This window comes from Armigeres subalbatus, chromosome 1 (assembly GCF_024139115.2).
Source record: "Armigeres subalbatus isolate Guangzhou_Male chromosome 1, GZ_Asu_2, whole genome shotgun sequence".
NCBI lineage: Eukaryota > Metazoa > Arthropoda > Insecta > Diptera > Culicidae > Armigeres > Armigeres subalbatus.
Window position 1 is genome coordinate 314,604,374 of NC_085139.1, and position 26,587 is coordinate 314,630,960.

Sequence of the window (26,587 nt, forward strand, 5' to 3'; positions counted from 1 at the left end):
CATCCAATTATAGGATAAACTTTCATGAAGTTTCAAGCTCATGCTTGTATGATCCTTGTGCTGCACCAAAAAGGAGGAAACTCTATTCCTCCACCCGGTTATTACCATTCTGACGAGTCAGGACGCTGCTACGACTTTGCGATGACGTAGACAGACACGCGGCCGGTCGGGTTTGCTCAGCCAATCACTCTTCTGCGAACAACATTATTCCCATTCGGGTAAACGGCACTTGTATCGTGTCCTACTCGAGGAAAGCTAAATGGTAGGCAGACATGAGCAGGTAAGTGTATTTTTATCTATTTTCCAAGCGCTCTCGTGACTTTCCCCGCGATTGCCTTGAATTTAAAATAAGTGACGTGTGGTGGCGGCCCGCAATATCTGACTCTTGCGTCATATGATAATGTTTAATGCATGCAACGAGAGACGCCGCTGCGTCCAGTGATGCCATATTGGAATATATGACACAATGCCTTCTATATATGTCGAGAAAGTCTATTTACGGAACCTTGATAACTTCCCAAGTTTCTAACTTATTTATGATGGCAAACGATAGTGCATCGGTCTAGAATACATGAACCGATGTTATATACATTTTGGTAATAGTCTAAGTTAGAGGCCTTGATAAGAGAAACGCGGATTGGTATGTGCCGCCAATCTAACCGTCAAAAAACAGCAGCCAATCGAGCAACAGACCTGTCAAGCAGCCAAAGCTTTGGCTCAAATGCTGAAAACGGCTAATTTCGATTTAATACCATTTATGAATGAACATGTTTCGAATGCATTTTACATTTGTTATCTTCTTCTTCTTCTATATAATAAAAATGAAATGGTCTGTGTTCGTATCCGCATAACTCAAAAACGGCTGGATGGATTTTCTTCATTTCTTCAGCAGATATGTTTGTTACGGCTTCCGACGGGTTTATATGATATTTCCTCATGCGAAAATCATTGTAAAGTTGAGTAAATCGTGAAAAACAAAAATAAAGATTTGTATGGAAATTTCGCATGAGCAGTTCACAACGCGTTTTTCGCCTACTATACAGGACAGCGTCTGCTGGGTCGACTAGTCAATAATATATGCGAATCAATGACAGATTATGAAATGCAACTGCTTTATTGTCCATTGGATTCTATTCGAAATATTAAACATAAGAGCTCGGAAAGTACCTTGGTGGCTGTAATAGTGATCAAAATTTGTTTTTTTTCTCTTCAAATTTAACAGTTTTGCAGCATCTCTAAATCTGAACCTTTTAAGATCTACGTAATATGTGTTTTAAAATAATAATACAAAAACAAATAATTAATTGAAGCTGTCCGAGAACATGTTTTCATTAGTTTTAGATACCCCTTCCCTAGCGTACAAATTATAATACCTCTCCCTCACCCTAAATTGTTTACGTAGTGCATGGATACTGGACAGCTACTTTGAGAATTCTAATTTAACTCACCCCTTGAAAACAATTCCGGAAGCCATTTAGAGACTGGAAAAGTAGTCAAAACTTAAACCAATGCATATATAACATGTTCATATAGAAATGCAGAATTATTATTTGATTGATCAAGATTACTTTTGGACTAAAGCCTAGATGATTTAGAAATGGGGCACTTCATTTTAGAGGTAGTTGCGTTCCTAGTGGTCGGATATGCAAGTTTTTCACAGCGGTCTTCGGTCTATTTTTTCCACAGTTTGAAACTAACGTGGTTTTAATATATTCACCATACAGGAAGAGAATAGATAAATAATTCTGCACAGTCCTGCAAAATCCATCTTTGTCAAAAGCCAGATTTTACTCTTCATTCAGTCCCATGATGGCCCATTTACGTTTTTACTAGATTTAGCCAGCTACCATTGTAGCAAGGAAGTGCTACAACGGTACTACAAATAGTGGAGTCCAGTTCATACCAAAAAAATATCTGAATCCATTAAATTGTCCTCAGTTCCATACAATTAGGTTCTGCAGCATGACGTCACGAATGAATTCGGTCCTCGTCGAATGAACGTGTTTGACAGTTCAGTAGACTTTCCGCTGACTCCGACAAGGTTCTAGTTCGTGATTGGTTGGCTGCCCCCGAGTCTAACGCGAAGTACTACTAACCAGTTATCAGTTTGAGGTTAGATACAGACGCTGCAGAACCTAATAGAGTTATTTTGGGTGATTATTTACCAGAATCTGAAGATGAAGGGAGCAGTCACCACTGACATTGGCCGTATGAAGAATTGGTGGAATCAACTAGCCAAAATCATGACTGGAGGAGGTGTGCGCCAACTGACAAGCGGCATCACCAGGAAACTGCGAGAATTTCTTCGAAATAACGATGCATGATTCCTTTCAGTCATTCATATGAAATAAAATAATATAACTTTTGTTCCATTCTTAGAAAGCTTTTCGATCAAACTAAAAGTTAAAAAAATACACCCATTTGAAAGTGCCCCACTTCTAAATGATCTGGTCTTTAACCCATAGTCAGTTTAGTTACTTTTTTAATTGATCCTAAAACTAATAAATTTTTGTTATGTAGTAATCCTCGATTTTAGCGCTCCTGAAGGCTGGCGCCCTTGGCAGGCGCCAATCTGGTCAACTTCACGGTACGGCTGCTTGTAATTGAAAACATTGAAAATTTCGTTGAATATTGATATTTTGTAGGTCTGACTTAGTGTATATTACTGATTTCGTATACTTTTTAACTAGAATTAAGATATCATTAAAATACATATAAGAACGAAGGTCAGCGATTAACTGACTCATTAGCTTTTCAACGCCAAAATTCAGATGACACAGAATAGGAAAACTCGAAGACCTTTCATCGCCGTTCCGCTGAATTGTATTTGGGGCTTTACGTATACTCGAAATCTTACTTACGGAAATCATGCTATGCTAAGCAGGTATGCTCAATCCATTAACCCTTTCAAGACTTTTTTTTACGTAGATTTGACGTTCAAATTTATTTATTTATTTATTTATTTATTTTACTTTCTTTGTTGTGGATCCTGCCAAAACTAGTATAGAAAGAACTGAAAAGGCATTGGCATATATTATTTCGGATGATCTAGGCCTAACTGTTCTGGAGAGCATATCCTTGAGTGTATCAGATAATATGTCTAGAGTCAACATATCCCAAGCTGAGATGTATGTCGAGAAATAGCCATGTGATCATAATTTACATTAATTAATCGAGAGTTGAATAAACGTAATTTTTTTCAAGATCTTTAAAACGTCCTGGAGTTCAGAACACGCGATTGAAACGATCAATCTAGTCCTGAACGATGTATCCGTGCTTCGTTTACATCCCTGAAGGTCCTTTAAGCCGATAGGACTGCATTCGTTACTTTTACACTATACTACAAAACTTTTTGTTTCTCCAAAACGTCCAGGAGCTCAGAACATATGATCTATTCGATCAATCAAGTCCTGCACGACGTATTCGTGCATTATTGAACATTCCAGCAGGACCATTGAGCCGATTAGATCGCGCTCAACAATTTCACAAGCTTCAGTGGATCCTCCAAGAGTCGATGTTCTAATCCCGGTCGCAGTCTAGGAAACCTTTGAGTTGGGAAGGTTTTTTTTTCAAAAGGCTCGGAAGCCTCCTTTCAAGAGGCTCGGAAGCCTCCTTTCAAGAGGCTCGGAAGCCTCCTTTCGAGAGGCTCGAAAGCCTCCTTTCAAGAGGCTCGGAAACCTTTTTTCAGGAGGCTAGGAAGCCTCCTTTCAAGAGGCTCGAAAGCCTCCTTTCAAGAGTCTCGGAAGCCTCCTTTCAAGCGACTCAGTAGCCTTCTTTCAAGAGACTCGGAAGCCTCCTTTCAAGAAACTCGGAAGCCTCCTTTCAAGAGGCCTGGAAGCCTCCTTTCAAGAGGCTCAGGAAGCCTCCTTTCAAGAGGCTCCCAGCCTCCTTTCAAGAGGCTCAGAAGCCTCCTTTCAAGAGGCTCAGAGCCTCCTTTCAAGAGGCCTGGAAGCCTCCTTTCAAGAGGCTCAGAAGCCTCCTTTCAAGAGGCTCAGAGCCTCCTTTCAAGAGGCTCAGAAGCCTCCTTTCAAGAGGCTCAGAAGCCTCCTTTCAAGAGGCTCAGAAGCCTCCTTTCAAGAGGCTCGGAAGCCTCCTTTCAAGAGGCTCGGAAGCCTCCTTTCAAGAGGCTCGGAAGCCTCCTTTCAAGAGGCTCGGAAGCCTCCTTTCAAGAGGCTCGGAAGCCTCCTTTCAAGAGACTCGGAAGCATCCTTTCAAGAGGCTCGGAAGCCTCTCTTCAAGAGGCTCGGAAGCCTCCTTTCAAGATGCTCGGAAGCCTTCTTTCAAGAGGTTCGGAAGCCTTTTTTCAAGAGGCTCAAGAGCCTCCTTTCAAAATGCTCTGAAGCCTCCTTCGAAGAGGTTCCGAAACCTCCTTTCCAGAGGCTCGGAAACCTCTTTTCAAGAGGCTCGGAAGCCTCCTTTCAAGAGGCCCGGAAGCTTCCTTCCAAGAGGCATGGAAGCCTCCTTCCAAGAGGCTCAGAGCCTCCTCCAAGAGGCTCGGAAGCCTCCTTCCAAGAGGCCTGGAAGCCTCCTTTCAAGAGGCTCAGGAAGCCTCCTTTCAAGAGGCTCAGAAGCCTCCTTTCAAGAGGCCTGGAAGCCTCCTTTCAAGAGGCTCAGAAGCCTCCTTTCAAGAGGCCTGGAAGCCTCCTTTCAAGAGGCTCAGAAGCCTCCTTTCAAGAGGCTCAGAAGCCTCCTTTCAAGAGGCTCAGAAGCCTCCTTTCAAGAGGCTCAGAGCCTCCTTTCAAGAGGCTCAGAAGCCTCCTTTCAAGAGGCTGGAAGCCTCCTTTCAAGAGGCTCAGAGCCTCCTTTCAAGAGGCTCAGGAAGCCTCCTTTCAAGAGGCTCAGAAGCCTCCTTTCAAGAGGCTCAGAGCCTCCTTTCAAGAGGCTCAAGCCTCCTTTCAAGAGGCTCAGAAGCCTCCTTTCAAGAGGCTCGGAAGCCTCCTTTCAAGAGGCCTGGAAGCCTCCTTTCAAGAGGCTCAGAGCCTCCTCCTTTCAAGAGGCCCGGAAGCCTCCTTTCAAGAGGCTCCGGAAGCCTCCTTTCAAGAGGCTCAGGCCTCCTTTCAAGAGGCTCAGGAAGCCTCCTTTCAAGAGGCTCAGAAGCCTCCTTTCAAGAGGCTCAGAAGCCTCCTTTCAAGAGGCTCAGAAGCCTCCTTTCAAGAGGCTCAGGAAGCCTCCTTTCAAGAGGCTCAGAGCCTCCTTTCAAGAGGCTCAGGCCTCCTTTCAAGAGGCTCAGAAGCCTCCTTTCAAGAGGCTCAGGAAGCCTCCTTTCAAGAGGCTCGGAAGCCTCCTTTCAAGAGGCTCAGAGCCTCCTTTCAAGAGGCTCGGAAGCCTCCTTTCAAGAGGCTCGGAAGCCTCCTTTCAAGAGGCCTGGAAGCCTCCTTTCAAGAGGCTCAGAGCCTCCTTTCAAGAGGCTCAGAAGCCTCCTTTCAAGAGGCCTGGAAGCCTCCTTTCAAGAGGCTCAAGCCTCCTTTCAAGAGGCTCAGAAGCCTCCTTTCAAGAGGCTCAGAAGCCTCCTTTCAAGAGGCTCAAGCCTCCTTTCAAGAGGCCCGGAAGCCTCCTTTCAAGAGGCTCGGAAGCCTCCTTTCAAGAGGCTCAGAAGCCTCCTTTCAAGAGGCTCAGGCCTCCTTTCAAGAGGCTCAGAAGCCTCCTTTCAAGAGGCTCAGGAAGCCTCCTTTCAAGAGGCTCAGAAGCCTCCTTTCAAGAGGCCTGGAAGCCTCCTTTCAAGAGGCTCAGAAGCCTCCTTTCAAGAGGCTCAGAGCCTCCTTTCAAGAGGCTCAGAAGCCTCCTTTCAAGAGGCCTGGAAGCCTCCTTTCAAGAGGCTCAGAGCCTCCTTTCAAGAGGCTCAGAAGCCTCCTTTCAAGAGGCTCGGAAGCCTCCTTTCAAGAGGCCTGGAAGCCTCCTTTCAAGAGGCCTGGAAGCCTCCTTTCAAGAGGCTCAGAAGCCTCCTTTCAAGAGGCTCAGGAAGCCTCCTTTCAAGAGGCTCAGAGCCTCCTTCAAGAGGCTCAGGAAGCCTCCTTTCAAGAGGCTCAGGAAGCCTCCTTTCAAGAGGCTCAGAAGCCTCCTTTCAAGAGGCTCAGAGCCTCCTTTCAAGAGGCCTGGAAGCCTCCTTTCAAGAGGCTCAGAAGCCTCCTTTCAAGAGGCTCAGCCTCCTTTCAAGAGGCTCAAGCCTCCTTTCAAGAGGCTCGGAAGCCTCCTTTCAAGAGGCTCAAGCCTCCTTTCAAGAGGCTCAGGAAGCCTCCTTTCAAGAGGCTCAGAAGCCTCCTTTCAAGAGGCCTGGAAGCCTCCTTTCAAGAGGCTCAAGCCTCCTTTCAAGAGGCTCAAGGCCTCCTTTCAAGAGGCTGGAAGCCTCCTTTCAAGAGGCTCAGAAGCCTCCTTTCACGAGGCTCGGAAGCCCCCTTTCAAGAGGCTCAGAACGCCTTCTTTCAAGAGGCTCGGAAGCCTCCTTTCAAGAGGCTCGGAAGCCTCCTTTCAAGAGGCTCGGAAGCCTCCTTTCAAGAGGCTCGGAAGCCTCCTTTCAAGAGGCTCAGAACGCCTCCTTTCAAGAGGCCCGGAACGCCTCCTTTCAAGAGGCTCGGAACGCCCCCTTTCAAGAGGCCCGGAACGCCTCCTTTCAAGAGGCTCGGAACGCCTCCTTTCAAGAGGCTCGGAACGCCTCCTTTCAAGAGGCTCGGAACGCCTCCTTTCAAGAGGCTCGGAACGCCTCCTTTCAAGAGGCTGGAACGCCTCCTTTCAAGAGGCTGGAACGCCTCCTTTCAAGAGGCTGGAACGCCTCCTTTCAAGAGGCTGGAACGCCTCCTTTCAAGAGGCTCGGAACGCCTCCTTTCAAGAGGCTCAGAACGCCTCCTTTCAAGAGGCTGGAACGCCTCCTTCAAGAGGCTCGGAACGCCTCCTTTCAAGAGGCTCAGAACGCCTCCTTTCAAGAGGCTCGGAAGCCTCCTTTCAAGAGGCTCGAACGCCTCCTTTCAAGAGGCTCGGGACGCCTCCTTTCAAGAGGCTCGGGACGCCTCCTTTCAAGAGGCTCGGGACGCCTCCTTTCAAGAGGCTCGGGACGCCTCCTTTCAAGAGGCTCGGGACGCCTCCTTTCAAGAGGCTCGGGACGCCTCCTTTCAAGAGGCTCGGAACGCCTCCTTTCAAGAGGCTCGGAACGCCTCCTTTCAAGAGGCTCGGAACGCCTCCTTTCAAGAGGCTCGGAACGCCTCCTTTCAAGAGGCTCGGAACGCCTCCTTTCAAGAGGCTCGGAACGCCTCCTTTCAAGAGGCTCGGAACGCCTCCTTTCAAGAGGCTCGGAACGCCTCCTTTCAAGAGGCTCGGAACGCCTCCTTTCAAGAGGCTCGGAACGCCTCCTTTCAAGAGGCTCGGAACGCCTCCTTTCAAGAGGCTCGGAACGCCTCCTTTCAAGAGGCTCGGAACGCCTCCTGTCAAGAGGCTCGGAACGCCTCCTTTCAAGAGGCTCGGAACGCCTCCTTTCAAGAGGCTCGGAACGCCTCCTTTCAAGAGGCTCGGAACGCCTCCTTTCAAGAGGCTCGGAACGCCTCCTTTCAAGAGGCTCGGAACGCCTCCTTTCAAGAGGCTCAGAACGCTTCCTTTCAAGAAGCTCGGAACGCTTCCTTTCAAGAGGCTCGGAACGCCTCCTTTCAAGAGGCTCGGAACGCCTCCTTTCAAGAGGCTCGGAACGCCTCCTTTCAAGAGGCTCGGAACGCCTCCTTTCAAGAGGCTCGGAACGCCTCCTTTCAAGAGGCTCGGAACGCCTCCTTTCAAGAGGCTTGGAACGCCTCCTTTCAAGAGGCTCGGAACGCCTCCTTCCAAGAGGCTCGGAACGCCTCCTTCCAAGAGGCTCGGAACGCCTCCTTTCAAGAGGCTCGGAACGCCTCCTTTCAAGAGGCTCGGAACGCCTCCTTTCAAGAGGCTCGGAACGCCTCCTTTCAAGAGACTTGGAACGCCTCCTTTCAAGAGACTTGGAACGCCTCCTTTCAAGAGACTTGGAACGCCTCCTTTTAAGAGGCTCGGAACGCCTCCTTTCAAGAGGCTCGGAACGCCTTCTTTCAAGAGGCTCGGAACGCCTCCTTTCAAGAGGCTCGGAACGCCTCCTTTCAAGAGGCTCTGAATTTTGTTCTGCAGTACGTGAATTTAGATTGATTTTTTTTCTGATTTAAATATGTAAGGTGTCAGACATGTCAAAACTTTTCGTATTGAACTTCAATAACTTTTTTTAAACCTCCATTTGAAAGGCTGTCGTTCATTAATCAACGCACTGGAATCTAGATGTCTACAAACATTTTAAACTATGTTAAACTTTACTGGAAGCTAAGCCGCAGTTTAACTCAGATTGTGATGTTGTTGTATGAGCAACCTTTATTTATTGGTTGTATGTATTTTTTTTTCAAATTTACATCTCATCTCTATCAGCGATGCAATACATCATAAAACTATCAATTTGTATTGGAGTATTGGTTTTTTAAAACACTCATTTCATTATGTTTGATACTTTCTTCTTTTTATCTCATCTTTTCAGAATCTAATAATAAGTTCGAAGAGTGCCGTGACATAAGACGGACTGAAAAAAAACAGCTGTCACAAAAATGATTTTTTTCTCCAAGATCGCCGTGGAGAGAAAGTTTGGACTGCTCATCAAATACTTAGACGATAGATACTTAGATACTTAGACACAAGACGGCGGACCAAAACTAGGCCAGATGAACCTTGCTTTGGATGATGTTCCAGTAACCTTATTACATGATGGCTTACAGGACCATGCTACCTTTAGAAGTATTCCATTGTAGCGTTAATTGACTGCAATCTAACTACGTGTTGACGGATCTTGTCCAGCAATAATGAATTTCTCATCTCTAAAGAATGAAGGATAGGAAGAGTTGGATTGCCAACTTCCTATTGTTAACATTTCGTTCATAAAGGGCGGACTCTTCTCCTCATCTACTTGATCAATCTGGGGAACGACGGCTTGATTGTATTATTATTTGTACGAATTTTATATGAAGGAGATTCTCTATTCATCACGTGAAGTTCGCATGAATGTTCTGCTTATGGAACCATCCCACCCATTGCCCCTTCATACATGAGTTTGATGAAATGTAAACAATAATATAAACAGGATCAAAGTATTTACCAGATATGACCAGTACTTTGGGCAGCTGCACCATCATCATCATCACCAGAATTAAATCAAATTTCTAGCAGATTTTTCAAATATGTATCGGTTTTAACATAAAAATGTGTGTTGTATGATAATGAAGATACATTTGAATATAATTAAATTATTTTGACAGCTTTCTAAGTCCCATAGTTTTCAATTTCGGCCATTTATCTGCAACTTTTTTTGTATTTCATGGCATTGTAATATAGTGTCAGCGTTTCAGAATGTATGATCTAAAATAGCTCCGAAAACATCATGCCATTTTCTCCAGACAAAAAAAAATCTTCATGTGTTGGAAACAACTCAAAATTTCGAAACTAATGCACTCAAGCTTGATCTAAATCAAGCACGAGTCAAAACCAAAAGTACCAAACTATAAAAATAAAAAATGTAATTTGATCATTTAAAAATTTGAATCGGTAGAATGTTTTAATTATCCCTAGATCTTGCATCACTGCTTTCACCGATTGAGCGAGTGGCACAAGTGTTTGACCAGAAAAATATGTGTGCTGTATACATTTTCCCTTCATTCGTTCTCGATGTTGCTATTGTTGGAAAATACCAGACAATTTCCACCCGCCCGCCCCTTCTGTCCCGGGTAAGTGGTTCGGAAACTTCTATTTAGATCCATTTTGAATTGATTATTTTCCGTGGAACATATGTCTGATAGCGGGGCTATTTTTAGTGTGTAATTAGATTCCCTTGTATGTCAGCTTATAGAATGAGAGCACACACACTCGATTCGCTGGTGGTTTTGGAGGGGGCTGCGGGACTAGAACTTACCGAGCAACGCTTGGAACAGCCTCGATTTGAATATCCGAATGACTCGCTCGATGGCACTGCGGAGGGCTCTATCCTGTGGGCTGGACAGTCGCGAGTGGTAGTCCTCCAGCAGTTCTAGGGCCCGGTGTGCTTCTGCAAAAGAAAGAGAACAACATAAAGATAGGTCAATGTCGGCGTCTTTTCATTCGGCAGTCAGTCGTTCTTAAACATAGTAGTCTTGTGTTACATCCTTGTTTGTTGCATAGCTAACCGAGTCGAGGACAAAACAAGTTGTCATGGGGACGACAATGTGCTGACATTTTCCCTCCGTCAAATTGGAAAACCACACTCTTTGCCACCGGCTAACTGCGGTAGCTATGATGACGATGCTTGGTTTGTGGTGGAAAGAGTGATTATTTTTAGTCACTCTGGTAGAAAATTATTTTCACCGTATTCCCCCCTTTCTCGGTTTTCGTTCTTATTTTTGTGTGTTTTAAGCGGCTGGCTGCTCGCATTACACAATGAAATGAGAGTTGTTTAGAGATTTTGTAATCGGCGTCGACCGCCGACTGGGATCGGGGAATGCAATCAACGTACGTACCATCAGAGTCTGCCATCCGAACGAACTGGGTCGATAGATGACACCGCGTCGGACGTCATTCGAATCAAGCAAACCTTGAAAAAGGAGCAGTTGTTATCGAAAATCAAGTTCACCGAATGCTGGCTATTTTTGACACGCCAACGAAATGGAAAAGAAAAACAAACAAACCCATCGCGCCTGGTTTGATTAAATGCTGGCTTTGGACAATGTGGCTTAGTCAGCAGCGGTATCTGTCTGTTCGCCTCTGATCGCGCGTTTTTGTACGGTTTATTGCCAATATTGAACGGCACATTGCTTATAAAGCGAACATGAGCGATCACCATACTATGTATGAATAAAAAATGTCAGTACCGCACAGATGCTGTCACGATTTCAGCACGAACTGTGGCACACATAGTAGCAGGTTGTTTTCATTGGGAAGAAATTTTAAACAAAAAAACAATTTCTGGTGACTTGATTGACAGTAGAATCAGCAATTTGGCTGCCGGCAGCGCCATGAAACGAGATATTTGATTTGGACAGACAAGCAGCATAGCGACTTTGCCGTTCGGAATTTACAACAATGTATGAGGCATCTGTTCCATAATGAATAATAAAATCCACTTTGTATTCTATTTGGAAATAGAAAAAAAATACTTCGTTTTCATTATATCAGGGCAAACTGGAAAAATTTTGGGACATTTCATCGAAAGACATTTAGTCGAATGATTATTTTAGTCATCCCCGTCTCGCAGTTAAGGCTTTGGTTTGATACGAGAATTAAAATTAAATAAACTTATACTCAACCAGCGATTGTTAGATTTTCTAACAATTCTGTATGGGAACCTTCCAAAATCTGTATAAGAACTGGGCACATGTAAAATTGTTAGGTTTTTATACACAAAATGTAAGCTGACAACCAAATATTGTAACACACTTAAAATATATGACCGAACTCGGTTCATATTTCTACCGAAACCACTCGGTTATTATTAAAAAACCGAATAATTCGTTTTAAAATAATTATTCAGTCACATGTTTTCAAATCATAACCGAATAATCGGTTACATCAGAAAATATTTGACAGAGAACATGTCAAATGAACCGAAATATTCGGTAGAACATTTTTGTGTACTTATTCGGTACGAGATAACCGAGAAAACTCGATACAATAAATTAATACCGACCAATCTTAGCATTTTTTTTTGTTAGCCATGAGGTAACGATACAGTTAGACATTTTTGATCACTACAGCTGTTTTTCAAGTTTCATATATTTTCTGTGTTATTCGAATTGTGAAACATATAAATTTATAAACATTGAGCGTAAAAAATCACGAGAAATGAACAAATAGTTTCATTAAACGATCATTATTTTTATTTTCAGATTGAACAAACCTCGTCCAATCCTCCGGAGTACATCCAGTTTATTATTTCATTTGGATATGCGCTCTTGTCCAACTTCTTGCAACGGATTGAAACAATCGCAAGCCGCTGTAATTTATCCTGTATCCTTCTTATTTGAAATAGAACAATGATTCTCGCATAAAAGTTAGTTATCAGTTTTATTTTTCCTCATAAAAAACTTTTTCATGGAGAATGATCGATTTTGAAAATTCGAACCGAGCTACGTAATTGTTTTACAGTATGTTCGGAACCGAGCGTTCAGCAGATGAAAACTCGGTTCAAATTCAACCGAGTTCGGTATTTTATTTCAAGTTTGAAGAAAATCATGCAAAACTGTAAGCTCTCATACAATATTTGTATAAGAATTTAGCATTTTCGCATTTGCCCAGTTCTTATACAGGTTTTGCTAGGTTCTCATACAGAATTGTTAGAAAATCTAACAATCGCTGGTTGAGTATAAAAATGACAGTCAATAATTTCCAAATAATCCTGCTCGCAGAGCAAGATATTGAATCATTTTGGATAGATATTTTTTAGGTCTTGCTGGGTAGCACCAGGCATTCTTATGACCGGAGGATTTCATATTCAGACGAACTGTCACTTTAAAGTTTTATTTGATTTCAATTCGCGTATAAGGAAGTGGTGCAGATATTCCACGAATCAGTCGATTCAGCCTCATATTCGTTCTAAAACAAGAAAACAAATTTGCTTAAGCCCTGGTGGAACGCAGAAATCAACGCACTGTTCCAATCAAAACGGAAAATCCTGAAAAGCTATAATAAAAACAAATCCGAAGTCAACTACATCACATTACAGAAGGAGAGGGCCAAATTCAAGAAAGTTGTGAGAAGGAAAAGACGAAGTTACACCAACGAATTAATGGAAAAGATCGATGAAACCACCCCAACACGGCAGCTCTGCAAAATCATATAAGGAGTCGACACGACGCTTAGCGGAACAAAAAACGGGAAGACATACATCGATTTGGAGAAAGGTAGGGAGTTCATAACCTACTACTTTGGTGGAAAACTCAAAACTGTCCTGCTGCCATCCTGAGGAACGGAGGCGGGATTGAAGGCGTACAAGATGGAACTACAACACGCAGAATTGAAGACGGCTCTCAAAACCAAAAACAACATCCCCAGGCGAAAACAGCATATACAAAATACTCAAGAAACTAAATCCAGAAATGCAAGGTAATTTTTTTAGATGCACAACAGGGTCTTCATGAATGAACGCATTCCCGACAGATTGCGCATTTCCACTATAAAATCCATCCCCAAGAAAGAAGCGGATCCAAGTTTGCCGATTCGAGAAGGTCGATAGCGCAAATAAAGCTCATAAGCTCTGTCTTACTAATGGAAAGACTAATGGAAATAGTAACTCTTGAAAACATCATCTCTGATCTATCGTTCTGTGTTTGGAAAAACGTATCAGAAACAACAGCCACCAACTACATAGTGAATGCGGTCAAAGAAGCCAAGGAACAGAGGAAAAACAGCGTGGTGGCCTTTCTCGATGTCTCAATGGCCTACGACTCGGTGGATTTGGAGATTCTGCTCAAACAACAGATATCACTTGGAATACCAGAAAAGTTGATATCTTCTTCTTCTTATTATTGGCATTACATACCCACACTAGGACAGCGTCGCCTCGCAGCTTAGTGTTCATCAACCACTTCCACAGTTATTAAATACGAGGTTTCTAAGCCAGGTCACGATGATACTTTTATGCCCAGGAAAGTCGAACGAAACGAACGAAAAATGTATCCTGACGACGGACGATTTCTCAGCGATAGCTTTTGGAGATACCATAGACGAATCCAAATAAAAATAAGAAGATACGACGGTGTTAACTTTGATAGATAGTACAGCATAGGGAGATAATTTTAAAATGCTTATAAAAAATTCTATACATATTGTAATTAAAATCTGATTGATGTAGGATACGGAAAAAGTTCTGAATTACATATTCGGAAGCATATCTCAATTTGTTTGATTATTTTCCAAAAATGTATTTATCAGACAGTTCGGAACTTTTTTCGTATAATACTTCAATCAGATTTTAATTACATTTTGTCTAGAATTTATTATAAGCATTTTAAAATGATCTTCCTATGCTGTGCTGTAGGATCTGTCAAAGTTAACACCGTCGTGTGTTTTCTTCTTATTCTTACTTGGATTCGTCTATAGAGGAGGCATGTGACAACATGAAAGAATTTCTGCCTCTGCTGTACCGAAAAATTATTCAACTTGAACCTCAAAATAAACACAAAAAAATCAGCTCGACGAGCGTGTGGTCTACATGCTGAGCTTCATATCCCGACGTCCGTGGTTTCAAACCTAGTCTACGCACTTTAAGTTTAAACTGAAATCATCTTTCATAAGACAACATATTGAAATTCATACCAATTTCTTGTGACAAATTACCATAAGACGTTTGATTTAAATTTTACGTCCACTTGCCTTAATAATTGCCTCGGGGTGGAAAAGTCTTTAATAAGGAATTAAATAAAGTATGATAAAATGCTGAAATTTCGCTAAATGCGATGGAGGAGTATGAAGCAATTTTCTATGATTTGCTCATTCTAACGTGGACTTATGTTTACCTAATGTGTAGGTGTTGCCATCAATAAACTATGGGAACCTCTGATATAGAGGATTTGATCTGATAGTTTTCGACTAATGATAGACATTTTTCGGAAGGACGAACAAACGAAACGGCAGAACTTACTTCCGAAAAAAGATCACATCCGATCCATTAGGGGTGATCCAAGCGACCGATCACCGAATGATGAAGCATTCAGTATGTCCAAATATTAATTCAGAATTTCGTCGGGAAGGCTAACCACGTCCAATGTTACGAAAACGAATTGCAAACTAATAAATGATCTTCTTGAACCACCTCAAGGAAACAACGAGTGAGTCAAGTTGATTCATATTTTACAATTTGAGACTTATATGCAAATTGTTTTTAAACTGAAACAAATTAGTTTTCCTGTCCTGTAGCTACAAATTCAATGATCAGAACCCAGTAACCAAAAAATTCTCTAAAAGTATGCTTTTTGCTTAAGGTCACTCCTCACGGAATCCAAGTTTCAAAATACTCGGTTTTTTTTTTTTTTTTTTTAGGTTCGGAGGTGAACTAGCCTTGGGCTAAATACCATAAAGATTATAATAATAATACTCGCGTTTTCGGGGGTACACCACTCGATACGGAGGCGGCGCACAACTGTCATTTTTATTTTTTCGACGCAGCAAAGCTAAATCAACAAAAATGACAGTTGTGCGCCGCCTCCGTATCGAGTGGTGTACCCCCGAAAACGCGAGCACTTTGAAACTTGGATTCCGTGAGGAGTGATCTTAAACAGCTTGACTGCGAAGTTGATTAAGCGAAAAACGTGCTTTTAAAACAACTTTTGGTTACTTGGGGAATGTCTGATAGGTAAGCGAGACTTTTTTTTTACCATATTTCTTCATTGAGATTGTCAAGGAAAGTCATATACTGACCTCTTGGGAAAATTTTATTATCATCCCTAATTTCAAAACATCACATTTTGCAAATCAACGTACGGTGGTGTTGAAAAGAAGGCTTTCGTGATCTTCATTTATTTCTTTGCAGAGTTCTTTAAACAGACGTATATTGAGAGCTTCAGATTTGATGTAGCTCACGATTCTGAAAACTGTCTCCAGCTTTTGGCAATGGTTGCGGTAAGGTCTTACAAACAAGGGTATATCGGAAAATCATGCAATGCTTGGTATTTACTCTTCTCTGAAATCCTGATTTTGACATAAGCCTTGCTGGTGTACCATCAGTACAAACTTCTCAAATTTGTTTCCACTGCAAGCCACCAGATTCAAAAAGCTATTTATTGCAGCCATGTTGTCGTCGCTTTTGGTTGTAGTAAACCACAAAAAGGGTTAATTCTTTGCAAAGGTCTCACGCCCCCCTTGGTATGGTCTCGCGGACCCCCTGGGGACCACCGGTTGGGAAACACTGCTATACCTAGATATGAGACAGCAAGAATATCGCAATAGTCAGTCGAATACAAACTCGCATCTACCGAGTTATCTCTAGTCCGTATAACAAGTGAGCAATAAATTCATTCGTCTTATCGTAAAATGCCCAGTTCACCGCGTTAATGTGATTGTAAAAATTCTGAACATAAAAGTTGGTCCTTTGAAGAGCCGGATCACTGCGCGCGCGTGAAACTTGATCGTGACAAGTGATAGTGAATTATGCACCTATCGTGTGCAAAGTCACAGTGTAGTGCATCGCATTTGCACTAAAGATTGGACGATCAGACATAGGAGAGGAGAAGACCATCAGCTGTCATCGAGAGAAAAAGTAGAATCATTGAAATTTCACACGGTGTGGTATAGGAAATGAAGTATATTTTTGTTATAAAACAAAAATTAAGGACGTTTCTCAAAAAAATCTTGGTTTACGGGGTTAGAATTTTAAAAGCACACAAAATAGACATGATATCTCGATTTTTATATTTTTTTCGAATAAGCAGTTAATGCTTAAGATTGTTGAATTTCTAACTCCAAAAACTAAAAATTGTTTGGCAAAAAAAATTTCTATGACGTTCTATAACATTTTAATTCTCATTTTCTATATCATGCCATGTCAAATTTCCATGGTTCTACTTTTTCTCTAAACTTTTCCAGGTGGCAGCACTGATGAAGGAACCTCCCCCATTGTGTGTGCTTGCCGCAACTAACAACCGCAATTTAAATTCACAACCGGGGTGAAGATTCGAAAGTGATTCCGCACAGGTCGGAGAAAAATTGGAAATAAGTGCGGAAAGAAAGGCAATCGTTTTGCTGAATCGATCGTCAGGTGGCTTGGCTTAGGTCCACGAAACTGAACTATTGTTGGACTACACAAATGAGGCGAAACAATCATCCCTTCTTCTGTGCCGCAGACTGCAAGTACGCTACGCATGCATGATAGCAGCACATCTGCGGTGATCGTTTCGAGGCAAATTAAGTAAGACTACGAGGTAATCAAATATCGCTAATTGCTTTTGATTTAATGTCTGCGTGGACAGTCGTCGCATTCCCCCTTCCACTGCGAAGCTTTTCGCAAAATGCCAGTATCCCAACGTTTCGAACTAGTAAAGAAAGCTTTGCAGAAATTGCTTCTCGCCATCCATTGTGAAACAGTGTCCTTCCAGCTATTATCGAGTATGTGGACAAAAACATCATACAATGTTGCACCAAAATACCACGCTTCTTTCGTCAGATATTGATTCGATTCCAAAATCCACTCAAATGTCTCCTTCTCCTCCCAATCATATACCATCCATTCGAAATACTACAGTTCCGCCTCAGCCTTCCACCTCTCAACCTCGCCCGCTATCTACTGCAGTTGTTCCTTCCGCCAGTTTTGCATCCAGCAGCTACGTGCCTACGGCTCTGCTTGGCAATGTTCGCAGTGTCTTCTTGACCATTTTGTTGCAAACTGCTGGGGTGAAGATTGTTGATTGTAATGTATATGCTGTATGGGCTCGTGGATTCTGCGTCGCAGATTAATTTGCTAACGGAGCAACTCTCGCAAAAATTGAAGCTTCGGCGACTGAAGACCCACCAGGAGATTGGAGGAGTTGGAAATGCTACTGTCGTTTCGTCGTATCTAGTCGATGCAAGGATTGAGTCGCATTGTTCCAGTTTCGTCGCAGATTTTTTTCCATGTACTACCAGGAATCACTCGTGAGCTACCAGCCAAGGCACTCAACACCAAAGAGTGGAACATACCCGCTAATCTCGTTCTAGCTGATCCCACTTGTGCGGCCTAGTTCTGCCGAACGAGCTATCACGGGGTGCGCTGTCTAATCGCGCGTGCGACTCCGTTCGTTGTCCCACGAGGGAAGAGGCAAAGTCATGGCTTGCTATTTGCTAGTTAGTGTTGGCAACCAAACCGTTATACGATATTTGCATATCTGTCATCAATGCACTCTAAACGTGGATTGCCCAGCTCTTAATATATCTCACCCTCACATTCCCCTTCTTCTCTCACTAAAAAAGATATAAAAAAAACCATTGACTTAGGATTTTCATAAACAACTATTTAAATCGCATTTTTTTTTCTAATTTTACAATCCAGTATCCAATATCCGTACTCAATTCCTATATTCAAAATAATCCTAATTCAAATTGGAATTCAAATATTTTAATATGATTTTCCAATCTGATACTCAAATGCAATGTATGAACCCGAAAAGCAAATTCAATATTCCTATCCCATGAATAAAGTTTTATTCCCAGACCAAGATTGGAACGTTTTTTTAATGGAATACTAAAATCAAACATTCATATAAAATGATCAAGTTTTTTTTTATTCTCCTCATCTTTCATGGATCTGCATTACAACTAGTTCTCGGTTTACTATTTATGTGTTCTTTAGCATTTCCACAGTAATTATTTGAAAGTTTTATTTATGCCTGCCATTGCAAGGTTACGTATTTTGTCCATCCAATTTTCACAACTAATATTCTAATCCAACTCCATCTTTCAAATACAATCTCTAGCTTATAACCAAAAGTTAATTCTAAAATAATATTAAATATTTGCAACCAACCCAATTCCAATTTTCAAATCTAATAATCATGTTACCTCACCCATTATCAAAAATCAAATGTTTCATTGAAAACCAATACCAAAAACAATCCAAGTTCAATATTTCAATTCAAAGTCCACATACAAATACGCAAATACATATTTACTAAGCAAATTAATCCAGCCTTTTATTAACATTCTGAAAATGTCAACTATTTCAGATTCATGATCCTCCAGCTGTATTCCTTCTAATTTTTATGTGCAAATATTTCCAGAATTGCAACCCAAAACCAATATAATTCGATTCGGCAGTCCATATCCAATACAATTTGATGGCCTTCCAATGGGAAAATCAAAACGATATCGGTGGATCGTCAAACATACTATGCCCTTCAAGCCAATTAGTCCGGTACTCTCATACAACACCTTCAAAATTCTAATTTGAATAGTTGTGTTCTGCTGATCCGCATTAACGTTTGACGCGAAAAATCCGCCCCTCTTTTACACAACCTTCACCATCAAAAGCTGAAACAATCCGATACATTTTAACTCGCTTAAGTCAAACCAATGAGAAAACAAATAACATTTTTTTTCGGCGTTTTTCCAAAGCGTCTACGACGTCACAAGCTTAAACATTCAATCCATTCGACATCACATGTCGAAACCGATGAGAAAACAAATTATTTATGCTGGCGCTCTCCCAAAGCGCCTTCAACTTTTTCTAAAGTAAAAACCGTTGAGAAACAACACATTTGTCAATCCAGCGTCTTCGACATTAGAAGTCGAAACCGATGTGCAAATCATTTTATCCGACGCTCTTCCAGAGCGTCTTCGACACTACAAGTCCAAACCGATGAGCAAATCATTCATTCCGACGCTTCCTACAACGTCTTCGACATCACAAGTCGAATAAAAAAAAATAGACAAATCATTCAATCCGACGCTTTTACAGAGCGACTTCGACATCACAAGTCGAAACCGATGTGCAAATAAATTAATCCGACGCTCTTCCAGAGCGTCTTCGACAGTCGAAACCGATGAGAAAATTTATCAATCCGACGCTCTTCCATAGCGTCTTCGACATCACAAGTCGAAATCGATGTGCAAATCATTCAATCCGACGCTCTTCCATAGCGTCTTCGACATCACAAGTCGAAACCGATGTGCAAATCATTTAATCCGACAATCTTCGAGAGCGACTTCGCCATCACAAGTCGAAACCGATGTGCAAATCATTTAATTCGGCGCTCTTCCAGAGCGTCTTCGACACTTCAAGTCGAAACCGATGAGCAAATTTATCAATCCGACGCTCTTCAGAGCGTCTTCGACATCACAAGCCGAAACCGATGTGTTGAATCCAAAATCTAAAGTAGTATCGTAGTCCGTGGAAGCACAAACTGCTAGAAAACGATAGTGTGTTGATTCTCTCACTCTCAACTCTTCTTTCTTATCAGCTCTTAGCATTAGCAGCATTCGATCGGAAAGCCGATCGATATCAATCTTCGTCCCTATCATTCCATTTGATTATATAAATTACCTGCTGTAGAATTAGAGAGTCAGTCGCAAATAAAAATTCGAACGCATCGTACTGTAATATCGTCGCGTATATTCAGTAGAGCAATAAATCTCGTCGTCTATCGTTTCCAACAAAATCGCAGCACAATCAATCCAAATTCGAAATTGCTACATAAAAAATGGTCCTTTGAACCGGATTGTTTGCTGTTGGATATTGTGTTCGCGATTTTGTCTACGTCGGTTCGGATTGGCAAAGTGGAATTAAGTGATAAGAACTAAATATAAAGCATATGCGAACTGTGAATAAAAGAACGTATCTCGAACAATTACCTCCGCGTACAGTGTAGTTATTGCGAAACCATAGTTGTTGGTGCTAACGGTCGCTGATAGTGTGCAATCATCGAAGCCATCTCTCGATTGTGAAGCTGGTCTATTGCTGCATTGTTTCCGATCACCTTTGTCGGTGGCGTTCTATAGCAACAGTGAGCAGACGTGGCTTGGGCATTACCGCGTGGGTTGGCTTGGGTACATCATCGACGATTGTAAGTACTGCATGCTGTATGTAATCCGATCGCGAGGAAATAATCACTTTTGAAAGATTTCCCGTATCGCTGAAGTTTTCGAGAATTTTGCATGATCTGATTGGATCGGAATTTTCGCATTTTGGATAGAATCATCTGCGATTGTTTTAGTGCGCGCTATGGCCCCGAATTTAAGAAGGTTGGCAAAGGGAGAACGTTTCTGTCGGGATTCTTTGCGGAATCTGTCTCATCTGGTTGACGAGTACCAAGATGAAAAGGACAGTGTCATGCTCGAGGGGTGGAAAGAGCGTCTCGAGGAGATTTTTGATGATTATAAAGATACTAGGTTGCAGCTAGAGGTTTCAGATGAATTCCAAAATGATCTTAAGCAAAGGCTGGAGGCAGACGCACTACAACAATCGCAAAAAGGGGCTTCAGTTGAACCTCAATCAATTGAACAAGCGAATAGAGAGGCAAGAGCCTCATTCGAGTCCACTTATTTGAGACTTAAGGGATTCATTCTGTCCAAAATTCAACTTAAGGGTAACGCATCCAGAGGAGTCGTACCTATTCCGGCGCAGCAAATTCGGGTTAAGCTGCCGGAGATCAAACTGCCAATTTTTGATGGCACTATTAGGGAGTGGCCTTCTTTTCGAGACTCGTTCCAGTCGCTGATTGCGTCAAATACCCATCTTAGCGACGTGGACAAATTTTCTTACCTTCTTTCGTCCCTCTCGAAGGAGGCGAAGCGCGTAGTTGAGGTGATAGAAGTGACCTCCGATAATTATGCTGTGGCGTGGGAACTTCTTGAGAAGCGCTTTGAAAATAAATACCTGATCGTAAAGTCATACGTTGAAGCGCTTTTCACGGCCGATCCTGTCAAAAAAGAGTGTCACGAGTCTTTGAATCGCTTGATCGATACGTTCGAGCGCAATTTGAAAATGCTGGAGAAGACGGGAGAACGAACAGCCAACTGGAGTACATTGTTGGTGTTTATGCTGAGTTCTCGTTTGGATCCTGCAACTCTCCGCCATTGGGAAACCCACCGGAAATCTACACTGGTTCCTAGTTACACCGATCTCGTGAATTTCCTGCGCAATCATAGTCTGGTACTGCAATCCCTTGACGCGTCCAAAGGTCGACCGACCGATTCTTCTCGCTCATCCACTCACCGCTCCCCCTCACATCCCACTAAGCTGAACGTCGCTCACGCAACCGTGACCCCTCAGAAATCATGCCCCTTCTGTAAACAGTTGGCCCACTCACCCTATCAATGCGAAGTGTTTCGAAAAATGACTCCTGTTCAACGGTTTGAAGCCACTAAGAAAAACGCTCTGTGCATTAACTGTTTGTCACCTTCGCATCTCGTCAAAGCCTGTATGAGTGGAACTTGTCGTGTTTGTCAGCAAAGACACCACACAATGCTGCATCAAAGACCCATCGTCCCAAATAGCCAATCGATTCCACCTACCAAACCAACAGATCCACAGACTTCGTTCTCGTACACTCAGACCAATCGTCAGCAGTCTGCTTCATCGAGCAAACAGGCTCTGCAACCGGAAAGCCAACCCCCAGCCTCCGCGGTCCCTGCCCCACAAACCAGCCACTTTTCGATACCTGTCACCGAAGCCGAGCATATCGTTCCTGCAACTGTTCTTTTGTCGACGGCTCTGGTGAAAGTATTCTCTTCATCTGGCTTCTCATTGTGGGTCCGCGCATTGTTGGATTCCGGATCGCAGCTTAATTTCGTTTCGGAGAATATTGTACAAAAACTGAAGCTTCGTCGCACAAAGGAGTTCGTCCCAATCAGCGGTGTAGGCCTTTCGTCTACTTCTTCCAAACACACAACCATCATTCGCATTCAGTCTCACTGTGCTGATTTCGAGGATAATTGGAAGTTCCATGTACTTCCAAAGTTGACATTAGAACTGCCAAATCAAGCTGTTGATATTTGCCGATCGAGATGGCCGTCAGACGTCGTATTAGCAGATCCCACATTCGATCAACCTGGCACAATCGATCTGATTCTCGGCGTTGACATTTTCTACGACCTTCTACGAGATGGTCAAATTAAGCATGGAGGCGGAGATCCTGTGTTGCAGAATACTGCCTTAGGATGGGTAGTATCCGGGAAGGTTCAAGCAAAGATACCTTCTGCCTCGGTATCGAATTTTGCACACGTGGCACCTAGCCCAACGATTGAAGATCAACTATCACGGTTCTGGGAAATTGAATCGTGTCGCACGTTTAGCACTCACTCTGTAGAAGAGGATGAATGTGAAAAGTTTTTTGAAAAACAGTCGAAAGGGATCCGTCTGGTCGTTTCATCGTCGCTCTACCGACGAAGTCTTCAGTGATTTCCATGCTTGGGAGTTCTAAAGATATTGCAGATCGTCGTTTCTACTCGCTTGAGCGTCGGTTGAACGCTACTCCTGCGCTAAAGGAAGCATACACTGCTTTCATACACGAGTACGTGCAACTCGGACATATGCAGCCTATATCGGATGCGGAAACCCATACACTTCCATCGTACTATCTGCCTCACCACTGCATCGTCAGACCTGACAGTATCACCACGAAATTACGTGTGGTTTTCGATGCGTCATGCTCAAGCGACAGCGGTGTCTCACTCAACGACGCGCTTCTGGTTGGTCCTGTCATCCAAGATGATTTGTTGTCTATCGTTCTGAGATTCCGGATGCCGCAGTTTGCAATCATCGCCGACATTGAAAAAATGTACCGGCAAATCAGGGTGAGGAAGTGTGATCATCAATTACAACGGATTCGATGGAGAGATTCCGCAACCCAACCGCTGCAAACGTTTCAACTTACAACGGTTACGTACGGAACATCTTCGGCTCCGTACCTCGCGACTAAATGTCTTCAGAAATTAGCTGAAGATGGGTCCGGTAGTCATCCAGAGGCAGCATTGGTTCTTGGGCGTGACTTTTATATGGATGACATGCTTACTGGAACAGATAGCATCGAAGAAGGTCAGGAGCTCTGTCAACAGCTAATCGACCTGACTAATTCCGCTGGTCTACCCTGCGGAAATGGGCGTCGAACAGCGCGGCTGTTTTAGCAGTCATTCCACCACACCTGAGAGATGAGCGCACCCTTTCGAACTCGACTCTGCTGCTGCTCCCATAAAGGCGTTAGGATTACAATGGGATACTATTTCGGATGAGTTGCAGTTTAATGTTCCAAATTACAACACACAGCTGCCAGTGACCAAGCAGATAGTACTTTCGGATATCGCCCGCCTGTTTGATCCATTGGGTCTAGCTGGGCCAGTGCTGGTACAAGCAAAGTTGTTTCTCCAAGATCTATGGCGAGATGGCTGTGATTGGAAGGAACCGCTAAACGAAAATCGTCAACATCAGTGGCTGGAACTTCGGGATAGCTTTCAGCACCTGGCGGCCCTCAGAATCCCTCGATGGGTCGTTGCAACTACCGGAGTTGTGAGTTTAGAAGTCCATGGATTCTCCGATGCATCGGAGAGAGCGTACGGGGCCTGCATATATCTCCGTGCTGTGTCGTCGACAGGCAGCATCCATGTCAACCTGCTTACCGCTAAATCAAAAATAGCACCAAATGGCAAAAGCAAAAGAGCAGGAATCGTCAGTCTTCCACGTTTGGAACTGTGTGGAGCCCTGCTATTAAGCCACTTATTCGAGAAGGTCGAGTTCAGTCTGAAACTTAAGGCCCAGAACTTCTTCTGGACGGATTCGGAAATCACGCTTTACCAAATTACAGCCAGTCCCTCACGTTGGAAAACGTTTGTCGCAAACAGGTGTTCCGAAATCCAGCGTATCACGGCGGATGGCATGTGGTCGCATGTTCCTGGCTCGGAAAACCCGGCAGACATAATCTCCCGAGGAATGTGTCCAGAACAGCTGCAAAACTACACAGGCTGGTGGCATGGACCAGATTGGTTATCGCAACCATCACGCTTTTGGCCGCCACTGGGGCGGCCGACAAACCGAAACTTCAGTCCCGAAGAGCTTGAAGAACGAACGGTATCGCTTCCTATGCAAATACAAGTACCAAACGAGTTATTTTTGTTGTATTCCACGTACTCTAAACTCGTTCGAACTGTAGCTTGGCTACAAAGATTTGCTCACAACTCAAGAGCCAAAGATAGAATAAACCGTCGCATTGGATTTCTCTCGACCGCGGAAATCAATTATGCTACGCTGCTACTCGTCAAAATCGCTCAACAGGAACACTTCGCCCAAGACTTGGCGGAGATCTCTCGAAATGGACAAGTTAAGTCCAATTCTCGCTTGAAGGCACTGTTCCCAATCCTCGTAGATGGTGTGATCCGTGTAGGTGGCCGGTTACGTCACGCCCCTGTTCCGTATGACCAACGCCACCCTATAATCCTGCCGGACAAGCATCGTCTCACGGAAATGATAATGGTGCACTACCACCGGAAACTCCTACACGCCGGACCGCAGCTTCTGGCAGCTGTAGTACGGGAACGGTTTTGGCCGCTTCGTATACGGAATCTCTCTCGTCGAATAGTTCACGCGTGTACCAAATGCTTCCGGTGCAAACCCAAGGTCTTAGAGCAGCTAATGGGAGAACTACCGGTAGAACGTGTTACACCCACCTTCCCTTTCGCTCATACTGGAGTGGACTATTGTGGTCCATTTTCATATCGCCCAACCCGCCGTGCTACTGCCATCAAGTGCTATGTCTCTGTGTTTGTCTGCCTCGTAACAAAGGCAGTGCATCTGGAATGCGTTTCCGCTTTGACCACCAACGCATTCATCGCGGCACTCAAATGATTCGTGTCACGTCGGGGCAGTGATCGAGTGCGACAACGCCCTCAACTTTCAAGGTGCTAAGCGAGAGCTAAAAGAGCTAGCTCGCTTGTTTCGGTCGCAACAGCACCAGGACCAAGTTTCTCGCAGCTGTTCGGAAGACGGAATAACTTTTAAATTCATACCTCCCAGGTCCCCGAATTTCGGAGGACTCTGGGAAGCCGCAGTAAAGTCTATGAAGAGCCATCTACGCAGAACTGTGGGCAATGTGATCCTCTACCAGGACGAATTTCAGACTGTTTTAGCCCAAGTCGAGAGCTGCCTAAACTCTCGTCCGTTGACACAGCTAACATCCGATCCAAATGATCTGGAGGTGCTCACACCGGGGCATTTCTTGGTGCATAGGTCCCTTACTGCTATACCGGAGCCCAGTCTAAACAGCATCCCGACAAACCGACTAGACCGATACCAACAGACTCAGGAGTACGTCCGAAGAATTTGGAACCAATGGCAGTCCGAATACTTGTCCGGGCTACAACCCCGTACGCGTTGGACTCAGCGGCGTAACATCATAAAGGTCGGAACTTTGGTTCTGGTCAAGGGGGAGAACCTTCCTCCACTGAAGTGGAGAATAAGGCGGATCACGAAGATCTTCGTGGGAGATGATAATTGCATTCGAGTCGTCGATGTGCCAACGAAAGACGGCGAATACCGCTGAGGAATATCCAAAATCTGTGCGTTGCCTATCAACTCGATGATAGTGGCGTAGTCGTTCCACCTGAAGGAAACTGAAATCTTTCCACCAATCGCAGTCCTCTACTGCGCACCACCGGGGGGTCGAAACTCGAAAGACCTCCCGTCCACGTATGTCGTTTTGTTTCAATTGTGTTTAAAAAAAATAATGGAATGCTTTGTCTCCCTGCGTCTGCGATGGTATCGTTTGCATCAACCCGCCCAACGAGGTTCCAGTTGGCGGCTTCTCGACGGTCTGCATCTGATCCAATGCATTCACGAAGGAAGCCTCGCTCGCTTAGCCGCCAACCGAAGGATGTCTAGCTTGCCAAGTCGTCGCTCGAAGGAAGTATTGTTCGTTACATCGTCGCTCGAAGGATGCCGTCGCTTGGTAACTCGATTCTCCATTCCGCACAAGTACGCTCAGTACTTCGCTGCCAACGGTCATCGTCCGGAAACGGACCCGTGGAGGCCGGTTGCCTCCGTCCCAGTTAAGTGTTTCTTATTTTCTTCATTTACTGTTTGAAAAAGCCGTCTATGTTTGATTACAGAATGAGGAGTCTAGGCGAGGACGACGCAGCCGACGAAGGA

The 26,587-nt window shown here is 43.7% G+C and overlaps 1 protein-coding gene across 6 annotated transcripts in view; it reads right to left on the minus strand.

Annotated features, from left to right (window-relative positions):
- Positions 1-26,587, minus strand: part of LOC134207939 (disks large 1 tumor suppressor protein) — a 202,909-nt gene that overhangs the window by 140,340 nt on the left and 35,982 nt on the right. For all 6 annotated transcript variants that reach the window (XM_062684020.1, XM_062684019.1, XM_062684018.1 and 3 more), the window contains exon 4: positions 9,932-10,063. In XM_062684020.1, coding sequence (XP_062540004.1) covers positions 9,932-10,063 — 132 coding nt within the window. The remainder of the gene's footprint in view (positions 1-9,931; positions 10,064-26,587) is intronic.